The 14,366-nt window shown below is 42.9% G+C and overlaps 1 protein-coding gene across 3 annotated transcripts in view; it reads left to right on the forward strand.

Moving 5' to 3' along the window:
• Positions 1 to 14,366, forward strand: part of NBEAL1 (neurobeachin like 1) — a 290,887-nt gene that overhangs the window by 185,923 nt on the left and 90,598 nt on the right. For all 3 annotated transcript variants that reach the window (XM_068245018.1, XM_068245019.1, XM_068245020.1), the window contains 2 exons: positions 4,734 to 4,867; positions 6,976 to 7,135. In XM_068245018.1, coding sequence (XP_068101119.1) covers positions 4,734 to 4,867; positions 6,976 to 7,135 — 294 coding nt within the window. The remainder of the gene's footprint in view (positions 1 to 4,733; positions 4,868 to 6,975; positions 7,136 to 14,366) is intronic.

Consider the following 14,366-nt stretch of genomic DNA (forward strand, 5'->3'; position numbering starts at 1 on the left):
TAGGGAATTAGAGTATTAAAACAAAAACAAAAAAAGTATTTGGCTTGAGGAATGCCCTATAAACAATAGGAAAGGAACACAATTATGCAATGTGTAAAAGTTCACCTCCGATCCACTTTAAGGGATGGAAGGGGTTAATGGCTGCAATACTTTATGCAGTGCAGTCATTAACCCCTCCTGGTCAAAAAGTGCAGCCATTACCGGTATATTTGCTGGGTAGATTTATACTTGAGTCAATACAAGAATCCAACTTAAGAGGGTCAAATACTGGAGTCGATTTATACACAAGATCGACTTATATTTCGATGGTATGCGGGTAGTCAGTTAATAAAGCTCTTCATTCAGGGTTTTCTTTATAATACGAGAGCGGTGAGTAATTGAGAAGTCACTGATCAGGCAGAACTTGAGACAGGACCATAGAGAAGTGGACACCCATGAAGCAGAGTCATTGTAAAGTAAGGTGGGATGGGTATACTAGCCTTTGAACAGTGCGGACATACCACATCTCTCATATAGCTACCATATATCGGGGTCAGCACATGCGAGAAAATATTTTATTGATAATTCTATCTCCTCAGTCTTATATTTTTCTGAGCTTTTAACGTCTGTCCATTGGGCTCAGGTGATCAAAAATTTGTCAATTCAGTCCTGTCTGGTAGCTTTTAACGCTTCCATGGAGTATATAAGATCTAACTTAATCAGCCATCCCTTAAAGAGACAGTGAAGCGGAAAATAAAATATAATATAATGAATTGGTTGTGTAGTACGGATAATTACTAGAACATTAGTAGCAATATTTTTATTTTCAGTTATATAGTGTTTTTATAACATTGCATCATTCTCTAATATTTGCAGTTTACGCACTACTCAGCATTCTAAATGATTTTACAGAGCAGGCTAGTGAACTTTTGAACTGTCCTCTGCTGAGAAACAGAAAATACAATAACTGACAGTTGAGATAACAAGCTTCAGAAGACAGAGTTCTCTGCAACTTTGAAAGTTGTGGAGCTCAATGGCTCTTTTGCATAGATAACAACTGGAGTTTCTTAACTCTTCCTACTGGAAACAATATTAGACTTGTGTCTCTGCCCCTAATATCTTGTTTATTAGCTGTACTACACATACAAATCATTATATCATATATTTTTTTTCACTTCAGTGTTTCTTTAACCACTTATGGTTCCTGGGCTTGAGCCTAACGTCCAAACTACCGTATATACTCGCAAGCAAGCCGAATTTTTGACCCCCCAAAAGTGGGCCAAAAGTTGGGGGGTCGGCTTGCTTGCGAGTCATGGGTGGGTGGATAGGTGCTGTCCCTCCCCGCTCCCCCCGCGGCCGCCGCCGCTGCTATTACCTTAGGCGGGGCCGCTTCCTCTATCCCCGTCCTCCGGTAACCCATTCACAGCAGCGCGCCCCCCGCTGCTGTGATGACGCAGGAAACCATAGAGAGCGGTTCCCATAGTAACGGCATCGCCGCTACAGGAAGCCGCTCTCTATGGTTTCCTCGTCATCACAGCAGCGAGAGGCGCGCTGCTGTGAATGAGTTACCGGAGGAGGACGGGGATAGAGGAAGCGGCGCCGCCTAAGGTAATAGCAGCGGCGGCCGCGGGGGAGCGGGGAGGGACAGCACCTACCCACCCACCTACCCACCCATACTGGGGCACTATGCTAGCTATATGGGGCACTATGCTAGCTATATTGGGGCACTATACAAGCTATACTGGGGCGCTATACAAGCTATAATGGGGCACTATACTAGCTATAATGGGGCACTATACTAGCTATAATGGGGCACTATACTAGCTATAATGGGGCACTATACTAGCTATAATGGGGCACTATACTAGCTATACTGAGCACTTAGCACTTCACTAGCTAAACTGGGGCACTTCACTAGCTATACTGAGCACTATACTAGCTATACTGAGCACTATACTAGCTATACTGAGCACTATACTGGCTATACTGGGCAGTATACTGGCTATACTGAGCACTATACTAGCTATACTGAGCACTATACTAGCTATACTGAGCACTATACTAGCTATACTGGGGCATTTTACTAGCTATACTGAGCACTACCTACCTATACTGGGCACTATACTAGCTATACTGGGACATACTGGGGGGATCACGCGGCCAGCGTTTCCTACCCCCGGCTTGCATGAGGGTCAATCATTTTTTCCTGTTTTTTGGGGTAAAAGTGGGGGGGGTCGGCTTACATGCGGGTCGGCTTGCTTGCGAGTATATACGGTAGTTACTCTAAAGGTTCCTGGATGTGAGACTCATGTCCAGCACTAAAAGCAGACATTGTGATCGTGCAGAGAATTTTTTTTTTTATATATATATTTAAGGGACAGTGAGCCCATTAAAAAAAATAGTTTTAAGTTTTAACCACTACCAGACTAATAAACCCCTTGTGTCACCCATACTTAGCCTTAAGATTCATGGACATGTGCAATGGGGGTGCCAGCCATAGCGATCAAATGCAATCACTAGGGTGACAGCTCGGGGACCAAACATAATATACAGTAGATGAATTGAAATGTTGTTGCCTAGCAATGCATCTATACAGCACCGGGGTCCCCAAACTGCGCACACTAACGATCACATGCAATCGCTACAGACGCACAGGCTGGCGATAATGGTATGCTACATGCCCAACTAGTGATAATACATGGCATGTATGGTATCGTTTTAACTGAGATGAGACAAGCAATGTATTTTGAGGTGTTTTACAACTGTGGCACTTGTCATATAAAAAATAGGAAGAGGGAAACATAAAAAAATGCGTAATTATTGTGTTTACGCCCAATTTTCCTTGATGAAGGGCCTGTGAAATAAAAAGAAACTTGGAAAAAAATATTACTCAAAGAAAGCCTAGTTTTTCCTGAAAAAACTATGTATGTATCACTTTGATGGCATAGGCAATCAAAAGTTAATACTGTATCAATAGTGACACAGCTGATATGCCAAAGTTGTCAGGAACCTTAAGTGGTAAAAACCCCGCAACTTGAAGTGGTTAATAGTGTTATTCTGGCGGACTTCCACCAGCATGGGACAAGAGACTTGGCAGCATTCAACAGATGTATGAGAAGGGAGTTTTTATATGTCTTAAGAGATAAATCATTATGATAAAGAAGTATTGACAGCTTGTTGGAAAAGTATATGGGTCGAGGAAATTTCAACTGACCACATATGGTCAGCCACACGGGGACACTCCCACCAGATATGATCATATGTAGCAGATAGACAATCACATTGACAACAATTGCCCACATAATCCGGGATACATTTGTGCAGGAATTCCAGGGTTTTGTGTGATCTAGTGAGGATCTTATAGTTGGCCTCCTTAAATTGACATCCGGACTAGTATTCTCTAAGAATTTATACATTACAGAGACCGTATGTGATATTTGTGCCCCTGCGTGTACAGTGGGCCTTGTTGAGACCCGTGGTGAGCCCACTGAAGTGCAGCGTAGTGACAAAGGGAGCATAAGAGAAGTCACTCACATTTCCATACTCTACCAATGATCTATCGTCTCCATGACTACCTATACTGAGGTGGCTACCTCTGACTACCTATACTGGGGAGCCCTCTGGCTATGTAGAATGGGGGTCACGTCTGGTTACCTATACTGGGGGAGACTTTGTAACTTTATAGTTTAAAGGGACTCCGAGCAGTGCAGAAACTATGGAAAGATGTATATCATTTTAAAGCTCTCTTTCTCCTCTTTCCAATGATATATAAATCGTCGCCCTATGCCTTTTAGTTTTCGCTATTTTCGCGATTGAAATTGCTGCGGCCGCGATTTCAATCGCGAAAATAAAGAAAACTAAAATGCGTAGAGCGACGATTTAGGTGTCGCCAGAAAGAGGAGAAAGAGAGCTTTAAAATGATATCCATCTTTCCATAGTTACTTGTATTTCACAGGACGACACTTTCCCCAGTGTCAGCAGCTCCATTCAGCAGAAAAAGTCGGCCTGTGTAATACAATGTAACTATGGAAAGATGGATATCATTTTAATATCGCGAAAATAGCAAAAACTAAAAGGCGTAGGGCGGCGGTTTATATATCATTGGAAAGAGGAGAAAGAGAGCTTTAAAATGATATGCATCTTTCCATAGTTTCTGCACTGCTCGGAGTCCCTTTAAAGGATACCGCAAATATAAATTTAAAAACGGGGCGAGCAGGCATGTGTAGTGGGCTCTCCTCATACCCACTCGCTCCCCCCCCCCCCCCCCCGTTCTCCTCCGTTCCCCTCCATTACTCTGTACCGACCCCCCCAAACTTACTTCCTGGTCGGGAGGTCAATAAAGACTGCACAGGCACTGCCTGGCGACAGGCATCCTTTATCTCGCTCCCAAGGCAAGGAGCGCTCAGTGCAGGCGCACTACGTATTTGTGCAATTATTGTGCAATTAAGGACGTGCGTTGCTGGGCAGTGGCATGTGCAGTCCTCACCGACTAGGAAGAAAGTTTGGGGGGCGTGCAGAGTAACAGAGGGGATGGAGGAGAAAGAGGTTAGCGGTGGGCTTGAGGAGAACCCACTGCACATGCCTGCTCCCCCGTTTTTAAATGTATATTTGCCCAAAGGGTATCATTCAAGGTTTCCTGACGTAAGATAATGGTTAATGATGAGATGAAAGCTTGCTACTCAAATTCAGTCTCCCATTAACTTTTGTCTTCTCCGCCTGTATTTTTGTGTAACTTACTGTTTTTGGAATTACAGAGGCCCGCCTGGAAAAGAATATTGTAGCTACTTTTGTTTTGCTCTTGAAACACTTTATTCAAAGGCACCCAATCAACCAGGAGAATTTTATCCATTCACATGGAGTTGCCACTTTGGGAGCTTTGTTACAGAAGGTAAAATTTGTTATTTTATGTTATTCTCACTAAAGGATTCAGTCTTGTTCTCACAAGTAATTGTGTTTGTGGAATAGAAAACATAATTTGACTGAATGCATTACATTTGTATGTGTTAATGCACATTTTTTATTGCTTTTTGATTTTTTAATGTTTGTTTGTCTCTTGAGGGGATAGTGAAAAAACTTGTGGGAGTTATGTTTGTGCATGTTTTAGGCTACTTTCACACTACATGCAATGCCATGCGTCGCGTTACTCTCCACCACAGCAGTTCGTCGCAAGAGCAATGTAAGTCTATGTAGATTTACACACTATTGTGATGTGGTGGGCCAGAAGTTACAAAATCACTGCAAGCCCGCTGCAAACTCTGCAGTGCGTTGCCGCATGATTCGTGCTTAATGTGTGTAAGTGATCAGTAGAGGTGCAGCGCGCATGGGCAGAGCGACGGTAATCCAGTGACGTTCTTCATGTCCAGCAGGGAGTACGTCTCTGAGAGGGGGCGGCGCTACGCATATTACCTCGTCGGCACACTGAGCCACAGGGTAATATGCAAGAAGACATGGAGCGATGCAATCCTACTGCCCCAGGCTCTCCTGCTGCAGGACGATTGCACCACTACAAGTGTGAAACTAGCCAAAATGTGTTCATTTTAAATGCGTTTCCAATGACTAAAGCAAAATGCAACTTGCAATGAGTTTTGTAGAAAAATGCAACATGTTTATTGGAACACTGTAATGGGCTACTGTGGGTAGAAGCATGCCCTTTGCAAAACTCAAAATGCATGCATTTTCCAAAATGCTAAAAGAGTGTATGGTGGGAATTGGCCATTAATGTTGTGGTGCACATGAATACAGCTATAATTTTGACCCCATAGATCATCACATAAATAAACTATATCTCCTACTTAAAATGTCCCAATGCAGATGTATGCTATTGAGCACCTCCCTCCGACTCTTGAAAACCATAATTGTCATCTCCTTTTTAAAAGGGAAAAAACATTGCAGCTGCTCATATCCTTTAAAGTAAACCCAAGGTGGGTTTTAAGTATGCTGTTACAGAGGCCTTTCCCTTCCCTCCCTGCCCCTGTAAGCTGAATGGAAGGAAGGGACACAGGCGGGGAGCGGTGCTATAGAGGAGGCGGGGGAGCGGCGGTAAATGACAGCCTGGATGTAAACAGCCTGCTAGCGACAAGGTTGAGAGATGACTGCTCCTCCTGTTTAGCTGCCAGAGTGATGAATTAGGACCCACTTTAGGATTTCTGATAAAATTGCCCTGTCTAAATACGTTACCCTTTCATTTTACCTATTATCCTGTGCTAGATCATTTCAGATTGGAGAAATCTCCTTAAAGAAAACCTGTATCAAAAAAAGGGCCCCTGGGAGGTACTCACCTCGGGAGGGGGAAGCCTCTGGATCCGATTGAGACTTCCCCGTCATCCTCCGTCCCACGGTGGTCTCGCTGGGCCGCTCCAAACGGTGGCCTAGTAAATATTTTCCTTCCTGCCTCCAGCGCAGGTGCAGTAGCAGCTCTCAGCTTGGAATCAGGTGGAAGTAGCCTATCCCAGTCAGATCCACTCTACCGTGCATATGCAAGTCGCCTGCACCTGCGCAGTGGAATGGACCCGACTGGGATCGGTTATTTCTGCCTGATCCAAGCCGAGAGCCGCTACTGCGCTGTAGCCGGGGAAGGTAAATACTGAAGGCGCTACTGTGCCTGCACCACAGCCTGACAAATTGTTGGCTGTGGCTTCAGAGGGGCCCAGCAAGACCACCATGGCACAGAGGAGGACAGGGGAAGCCTCAGTCGGATCCAGAGACTTCCCCCTCCTGAGGTAAGTATCCCCCAGGGGCCCTTTTTCCGATACAGAGTCTCTGTAAATTTGGTTTTACAAAGTCTCATATAATGAAAATGAAAAATGTGAAGTCACCAATGTGCATGTGAAGTTATCTTTCATTTATCTAGAGAAGTCAGTGTGTCATGCAAAATATTACTAAAACATTTATTCAGAACTTTTTACAAGGTGCCTTATCAGTTATACACAGCTATTGTATTAACATGTAAATGGAAACTTTAGGGGGATTTAGATACCAACTCTTTTGCCTTTTTAGGTACCAGGCCACTTTATGGATGTGAATGTGTTAATGGCTGTCCAGCTATTAATAGAACAAGTATCGGTGGAAAAAAATGCAGCACTTCTACAACAAATGTACCAGTACCTACTTTTTGACTTCCGTATCTGGAATCGTGGGGAATTTCCTTTCCGAATTGGTGGGTATTCATAAATGTAAAATAGTTTATAAATACACTAGAATCCCTTTATGGTAAACTCTAAAGGACCAGGAAAAGTAGTTTACTATATCAGAAGTGGTCCTACATTGTATATTTATACAGACGCATTTGCCAGAACCTGAGGTTTACTATATCAGAGATTACTAAAACGAGATTCTACTGTATCAAATAATGTTCATTTCTATTATGTTCATCTAAAAAGCATAGCTTTTAATCTATCATTGTTGAAGCGCCAATGTAGTTGCTATTTGTATAGGCATTTGATAAAGTAGGACATTATTTGAAGTGAACTATGCGTTAAAAGGTTCTGTATCAAGGTAAGAAAAACACCACAAAAAGTTTTTTTTTTGTTTCACACACACACCACCCTTTTTTTCGTCCAACCCTCCAGGACAGTGACATTGAGATTTGGGCTCCGCCCCCCAGAAACAGGAAACACCCAGCGTGAGCTCTATAAATCTGTTCCCAGGTATCCACACCTCAGTTGTGTGTTTCCTTCCCTGGGAACATGAGCTCTGTAAAGGGAGCTAGCTGGTCAGCAGCCTGGGAGTGCTGAGGCTGGTAATAGTTCCCTGAGGGAGCCTGCTTCACTACCCTGGAGGGTTGGAATATTGTTGCAGCAGAAAGCTCCTTACCTGCTTAAACAGGTTTTTCCCCTCTAGCAGCCACCTGAGCGGCTGTGCGTGCTAGAGGGAGGACAACGCGGAGCAGCCCTGACGGAGGTCCTGGACGCAGCGGTGGGGGAATATCGGCTCTGCACGGAGGAAGGATGGCTTTGCCCCCAGTCTAGCGGTACTTCCGCCGACGAGTGACTTCACTTCCGCATTTTGCGCGGCTGCAAAACAGCGTTGTGTGCGTTCCTTGTGGCACTTAGCGTTTGGCCTTTGCCGAGGATGGACGCACGAAAACTTCAGGATCAGGTAAGCCGGCGGAGATCTTGTGGGGAGCCGCGTTTGATCACGGTCTGACTGGTCGCCGCACTGGTCTGAGGTTTGATTATGCTGCTCAGATGTATTTAGTCAGCATATGAATGACAGTGGCTAGATCAAGGATATTTGCTGAAGCTGTCTTTTTGTGGTGGCACATTGTTGTTTAAAACCAGTTAAACATGGATAACTGCACTGATCTTAAGTTTAATTAATAGATCAGAAAAAGCATGTTAGACTACTTGGTGATTTGATTACTTAAATGGAGCAAGATGTTTGTTACCAGTTTAAGTATTGTAAAAGTCCTGATAGTTCAGAAAAGCATTTGTTCACATGTGACTGATTGGTTTTTGTGCAGCTCAATGTGTTTTTAATTGTTGCATAGCTACCTGAATGAATGTTAACTACATGGTGCATTCATTGTGGGGAGTGAGCTGGTTACTGGGTCAGCTGCATATAATGTTGGATGTTTTCCTTCTAAGTTTGCAGGAGGGATTTATTGGTGCAGTATCACCAAATATATTAAGTTTAAAAAAAAAAAAAAAAAAAAAATTTTTTCCCTCTCTCTCTCCTGCAATACATTTTAGCAGCTGTATGCATCTACATTCTGTCTAGATGAGCTACACTTGAATTGATATGCATCCTAAATTATCTGTCTGATTGCTGTACTTAAGCTTATTTTACAGATAATGATATTCATTTTTTTGGTAAACAGCTCACTATATACACAGAGTATATATGAATAAACATCACATCTGTTCAGGAGAGGATTTATGTGATTAATTACAGGCTTTAATGAATTATAGTAATTAATCTCATGGTATTATTCTCTTCATATGTTTTTCAGGAGACTTCGGACTTATCCGATAGCTCTAACAGGTCCAGGAGTTGCCTTGTCTGTAAGGTTGTTTTGCCAACTAGCTGGACAAAAGCATCTTGCCAAGGATGTATTACAAAGTTAATTAATGAAGAGAATACTGCCTCCTGCAAAGAGTTTATGACTACCATGAGGCATGAAATGGTAGAGACATTTAGAGCATTCAGGGAAAATCTGCCTACAGGGTCAGCTCCTGTGGTACCTCCTGTGGCAGTTATTCCCAAGGAGAATCCTAAGCCAAGAAAAGCTCTTGTAAAAACTACAAGACGTTTAATTTCTTCAGATGAAGAAGAAGAAGAGGAAATACAGGATGTTCTTCCTGGAGGACAGGTTAACAGGGATTTATCACAGGATGATATGTCAGATCAAAGTGATACGGATGAGAAACTTATGTTTTCAAGATTCAGATTTCCGGTGGAAGAGACTGATGAATTAGTGCGGGCTATTCACACTACCTTGAATATTAATCAGACCACTCCCGCTCCTGTGTCCATACATGATAAATTATATTCTGGTATGGATCCCACACCACATTTAAATTTTCCTGTACATCCCTCAACAAAAAACCTAATTAATACGCAATGGAAATACCCAGAGAAAAAACTTTTTATTTCCAGAGGGTTTAGAAAGCGATTCCCCTTTTCAGAAGAAGATGCAAAACTATGGGAAGGTTGTCCCAAGTTAGACGCAGCGTTCAGTCTAATGAATAGGGAGAATGAACTTGCTTTTGAGGATTTGGGTTTCCTTAAAGACCCAGCAGACAAGAAAATTGATTTGTCACTTAAAAAAGCTTATACAGCAGCAGTAACTAACTTTAAGCCTGCTGCAGCCACCACCTGTGTCTCTAGGACCACTTTATTATGGATAGAGAGGGTGGAAGAATTAGTTAAAACTGATGCTCCTAAAAAGGACATTTTAGAAGCTCTGAGTGTTGTTAAGAAATCTAATAATTATGTTACTGATGCTTCAACAGAGTCACTAAGAGTTACAGCAAAGACAACAGCACTAGTTAATAATGCCCGCAGAAATCTGTGGCTCAAGACATGGGACGGTAGCCAATCATCCAAGTCTAAGGCATGTAATCTACCCTTTACGGGGGATCTGTTATTTGGCCCTCAGCTCCAAGAAGTCTTGGAGAAGACGGCAAGCAGGAAATTATCATTTCCGAAGAAAAAGAAATTCAAGCCGAATAGGCCCTTTTTTCGCCGCAATAACCAGGCGAGAGATAAAGGGGTCCAAAAAAGAAGGACTTGGCCAATTAATAAGGAAGGGCCTAGGAGGACTCCGCTGCATAAGCCAGCAGAGCCCCAAAGCAAGCACCAGTGACGCCAGGCTGAAAGTAGGGGGCAGGTTATCTCGCTTTTATCCAGAGTGGAGAAAGATAACCTCGAATCAATTCATTTTAGACCTAATAAAAGACGGGTACAAGATAAGATTCATAAAAAAGCCCCCGGTGAGATTTGTAAAGACTTTAATGCCGAAAGACAGAGAAGCCAGGATGGCATTACAGGAATTACTAAGAGACATGATGGACAGAAATGTCATAAAAGAGGTACCACCTCAGGAAAGAAACCGAGGGTTCTATTCTCGAATTTTTCTGATCAAAAAGCCAACCGGAAAATTCAGAATGATTCTGAACTTAAAACCACTAAACCCCTTTATTGTATACGAAAAGTTCAGAATGGAAACTGTGTATACGATGAGGAACTTACTGAATGCAGACGTGTTTATGGTGAACATAGATCTGACAGACGCTTATTGGCACATCCCAATCAGAAGGGAGTCTCAAAAGTACCTAAGATTCAGTGTACAAGGAGACGGTGGAGTGCTGCATTATCAATTCTCGTGCCTTCCTTTCGGAATATCTTCAGCACCAAGAGTGTTTACGAAAGTAATGGCAGAGGTGGTAGGAAATCTTCATCTCCAGAACATTATAATAATCCCTTATCTGGACGACCTATTAGTTCTAGCAGACAATGCGGTACTGCTTCAAAGAGATCTGAAGAGGGTGTTAGGTCAGTTAGAAACCCTGGGTTGGTTAGTAAATTACCAAAAGTCACATCTGGATCCATCCCAGGTGATCAAATTTTTGGGGTTCATAATAAATTCACCCCTTCAAAGACTGTTCTTGCCAGAGGACAAGGTGACAAAAGTGCAGTCGACAATAGTCAGCCTTCTAGAGGCAGACGCCATCTCAGTACGGCAGTGCATGAGTATAGTGGGTCTTCTAACCTCAACAGCACCAGCAGTAGATTGGGCAATGGCTCACGTAAGAGTTCTCCAGAACTGGCTACTGGAAAACTGGAACAGAAATCAGGGCGATTTAGAAAGCGTGTTATCAATACCAACCTGGGTAAAGGAATCACTGCCTTGGTGGATGGATATAAAAAATCTTCAGTTAGGAAGACTATGGCGGTCTCCTCCAACAAAGATTATAACAACAGACGCAAGTTTGATGGGTTGGGGAGCCCATGTGGACGGACTATACCTGCAAGGGTCATGGACAGACCCAGTAAGGGGAGAGTCATCCAACTTCAGAGAAATGAAGGCAGTTCATATGGCCCTATTACAAGCATCAGAGTGTCTAAAGGGGCATCATCTTCAGGTTCGTTCAGACAACATAACAGTAGTAGCCTATCTGAACAAACAAGGAGGGACAAGGTCCAGAAAACTCCTAGAAGTGTCACTGAAGATCTTAGATTGGGCAGAGCTGAATCTGCTATCGTTAACAGCAGTCCATCTGAAAGGGACATTAAATCGAATGGCCGACCTTCTAAGCAGACAAAGACTGTCAAATTCCGAGCTGAGGCTCAACCCGGAAGTATTCAGAATGATAACGGCCAGATGGGGGTGGCCCGAAATAGACCTTTTTGCCAATCAGACGAACTCTCAGTGCAGAAGGTTTTTCTCTCTAGATCCGAAGGGAGCATGTGCAATAGATGCGTTGGCCCAAGATTGGATCTTCAGCAAAGCATATGCCTTTCCACCAATCCCCTTGATTCCTCTTGTATTACAGAAGTTGAAACTGTCCAGAATGACTCTGATATTAATAGCACCAGATTGGCCAAAACGATCATGGTACCCGTTGTTACTAAAAATGCTGAAAAAAGATCCTTTACTCCTCCCTCAGGAGGAATTACTTTTAGATCAAGAGGAACACAGATGGGTACATGTTCCAAATCTGCATCTAAAAGCGTGGTTTCTGAAAGGGATGTTCTGAAGTCCAAGGGCCTGTCAGACAGAGTGATCAAGACGGTTCTGAATAGCAGAAAGAAAGTAACCAGATCGATCTATTCTAAGTATTGGAAGACTTTTTTAGACTGGAAAAAGAGAAATAAAGTTAAAGACAATAAATTACCGACAATTCTTGAGTTCCTGCAAGATGGAATTGAGAGGGGTTTGGCCTTAAGTACAATTAAGGTACAAGTAGCAGCAATTTCTGTTTTCGTTGATAAGAAATTAGCCTTAGATCCCCTGGTGATCAGATTTATGAAATCGGTAGAAAGATCAAGGCCAATAGTTAAGAAATCATGTCCTAGGTGGGACCTATCTTTAGTTCTCAATGTACTTATGGAAGAGCCATTCGAACCTCTAGAAGAAATTTCGTTAAGGAATCTTACAATTAAAACCATATTCTTAGTAGCGATTACCTCTGCAAAAAGAGTAAGCGAATTAGAGGCACTAAGCAGTGATGAACAATTCTGTTCTATATTTGAAGACCGAGTGATATTGAAGACGGTAACTGATTTTTTACCAAAAGTATCATCAGTGTCTAATAGGGGGCAAGAGATAATATTGCCTACCTTCTGCAATAAAGCAGTTCATCCAAAAGAGAAGCAGTGGCACAAGCTGGATGTAAGGAGGTGCTTACTAATATACTTAAAAAGAGTGAAGCAACTCAGGAAAACAGACAGGTTATTCGTTAATTTCACTGGAAATAAAGTGGGAGAAAAAATGACCAAAGCTTCGATAGCAAGATGGCTCAAGGTTTGTATTGAGGAAGCTTACAAATTGAGGCAGTTGGAGTCACCTAAAGAGATCACAGCACACTCTACTAGAGCTATGGCAACCTCCTGGGCCTATAGAGCTGGGGCATCGGCATCAGAGATCTGCCGGGCAGCAACATGGAGGAGTGTCAACACGTTCGTCAGACATTACCGTCTAGATCTGATGACAGCAGGAGAACAGTCCTTCGGGAGGAAAGTTCTACAGGCTGTGGTCCCGCCCTAAGGTGGGTGATTCCTTGTTTATCATCTCAATGTCACTGTCCTGGAGGGTTGGACGAAAAAACCAGGATTACGACCTGGTAATTCTATTTTTGACAACCCTCCAGGACAGTCCTTAGTTCCCACCCGTTAAGCATCATGTATTTTGATGTGGGTAAGAAGTATTAGGGTATCCAGTATGACTAGGTTCAGGTCTTGTGCACAACTGAGGTGTGGATACCTGGGAACAGATTTATAGAGCTCACGCTGGGTGTTTCCTGTTTCTGGGGGGCGGAGCCCAAATCTCAATGTCACTGTCCTGGAGGGTTGTCAAAAATAGAATTACCAGGTCGTAATCCTGGTTTTTGTGTCTTGGAATTTTCTATACAGTTTGTTCATCATGTTGGATATGTCACTGTAATGTTAACTATGTGTACCAATTCTGCATAATGTACCAATGTCTATATTTTGCGTGCACCATCGTTTGCTTATGTACTCCATATTTGTTTCTTACTCTGTTCATCGCTATGGAATATGTTGGTGGTTTATAAATCAATAATATTCATCATCATAATAGTTTGGGACTAGAGATGGTCAATAAGATAGATATAATTCTGAACTGATTTTAAGCTACCATGTATTACCATGGACAAGCTAACTTTAATATTGCAAATGGTTGGGCTAAAAGTGGCGGGTTGGCTTATCTGTGGGTGATATAATGTGTGCCCCTCATGCAGAGCACGCATTATGAGCCCACTAGAATTCATAGCTACTTGATCTCTCTCCAGATTTAGGCTTCAATTCATCAAGCATTACCGCATACTGAGCAGTGAGATAAATTACCGACTTGTGCTGTAAATACCTCAACACGTCAGTAAATGTCAATTCATCAATGTTACAGCATTCGGTAACACATTCGGTGATTACCTCCAGCTCTCCTCTGTCGGTAACTAGCTTCAAATGCCTTCTGTGTGGAAGGCCCCATGATTGACAGGAGCAGGGACCAAATAGAAAGAGCCCCTGTCTCCTGCAAGTGTCACTGATAGGTTTTGCAGCCTTCTCGGGTGGAAGGAGATTTTAGACCACCCAGGCAGTGAGCAGAAAATGACAAAAGATGTTTTCCAGGCACCCTTTGGTAGTGTAACCCTTTGAGTGCCTGATTGAACATGCAGAGATGCTAGTGGGAGCTGCTGGGGAAAATC

The sequence above is a fragment of the Hyperolius riggenbachi genome, chromosome 7 (assembly GCF_040937935.1).
Source record: "Hyperolius riggenbachi isolate aHypRig1 chromosome 7, aHypRig1.pri, whole genome shotgun sequence".
Classification (NCBI taxonomy): domain Eukaryota; kingdom Metazoa; phylum Chordata; class Amphibia; order Anura; family Hyperoliidae; genus Hyperolius; species Hyperolius riggenbachi.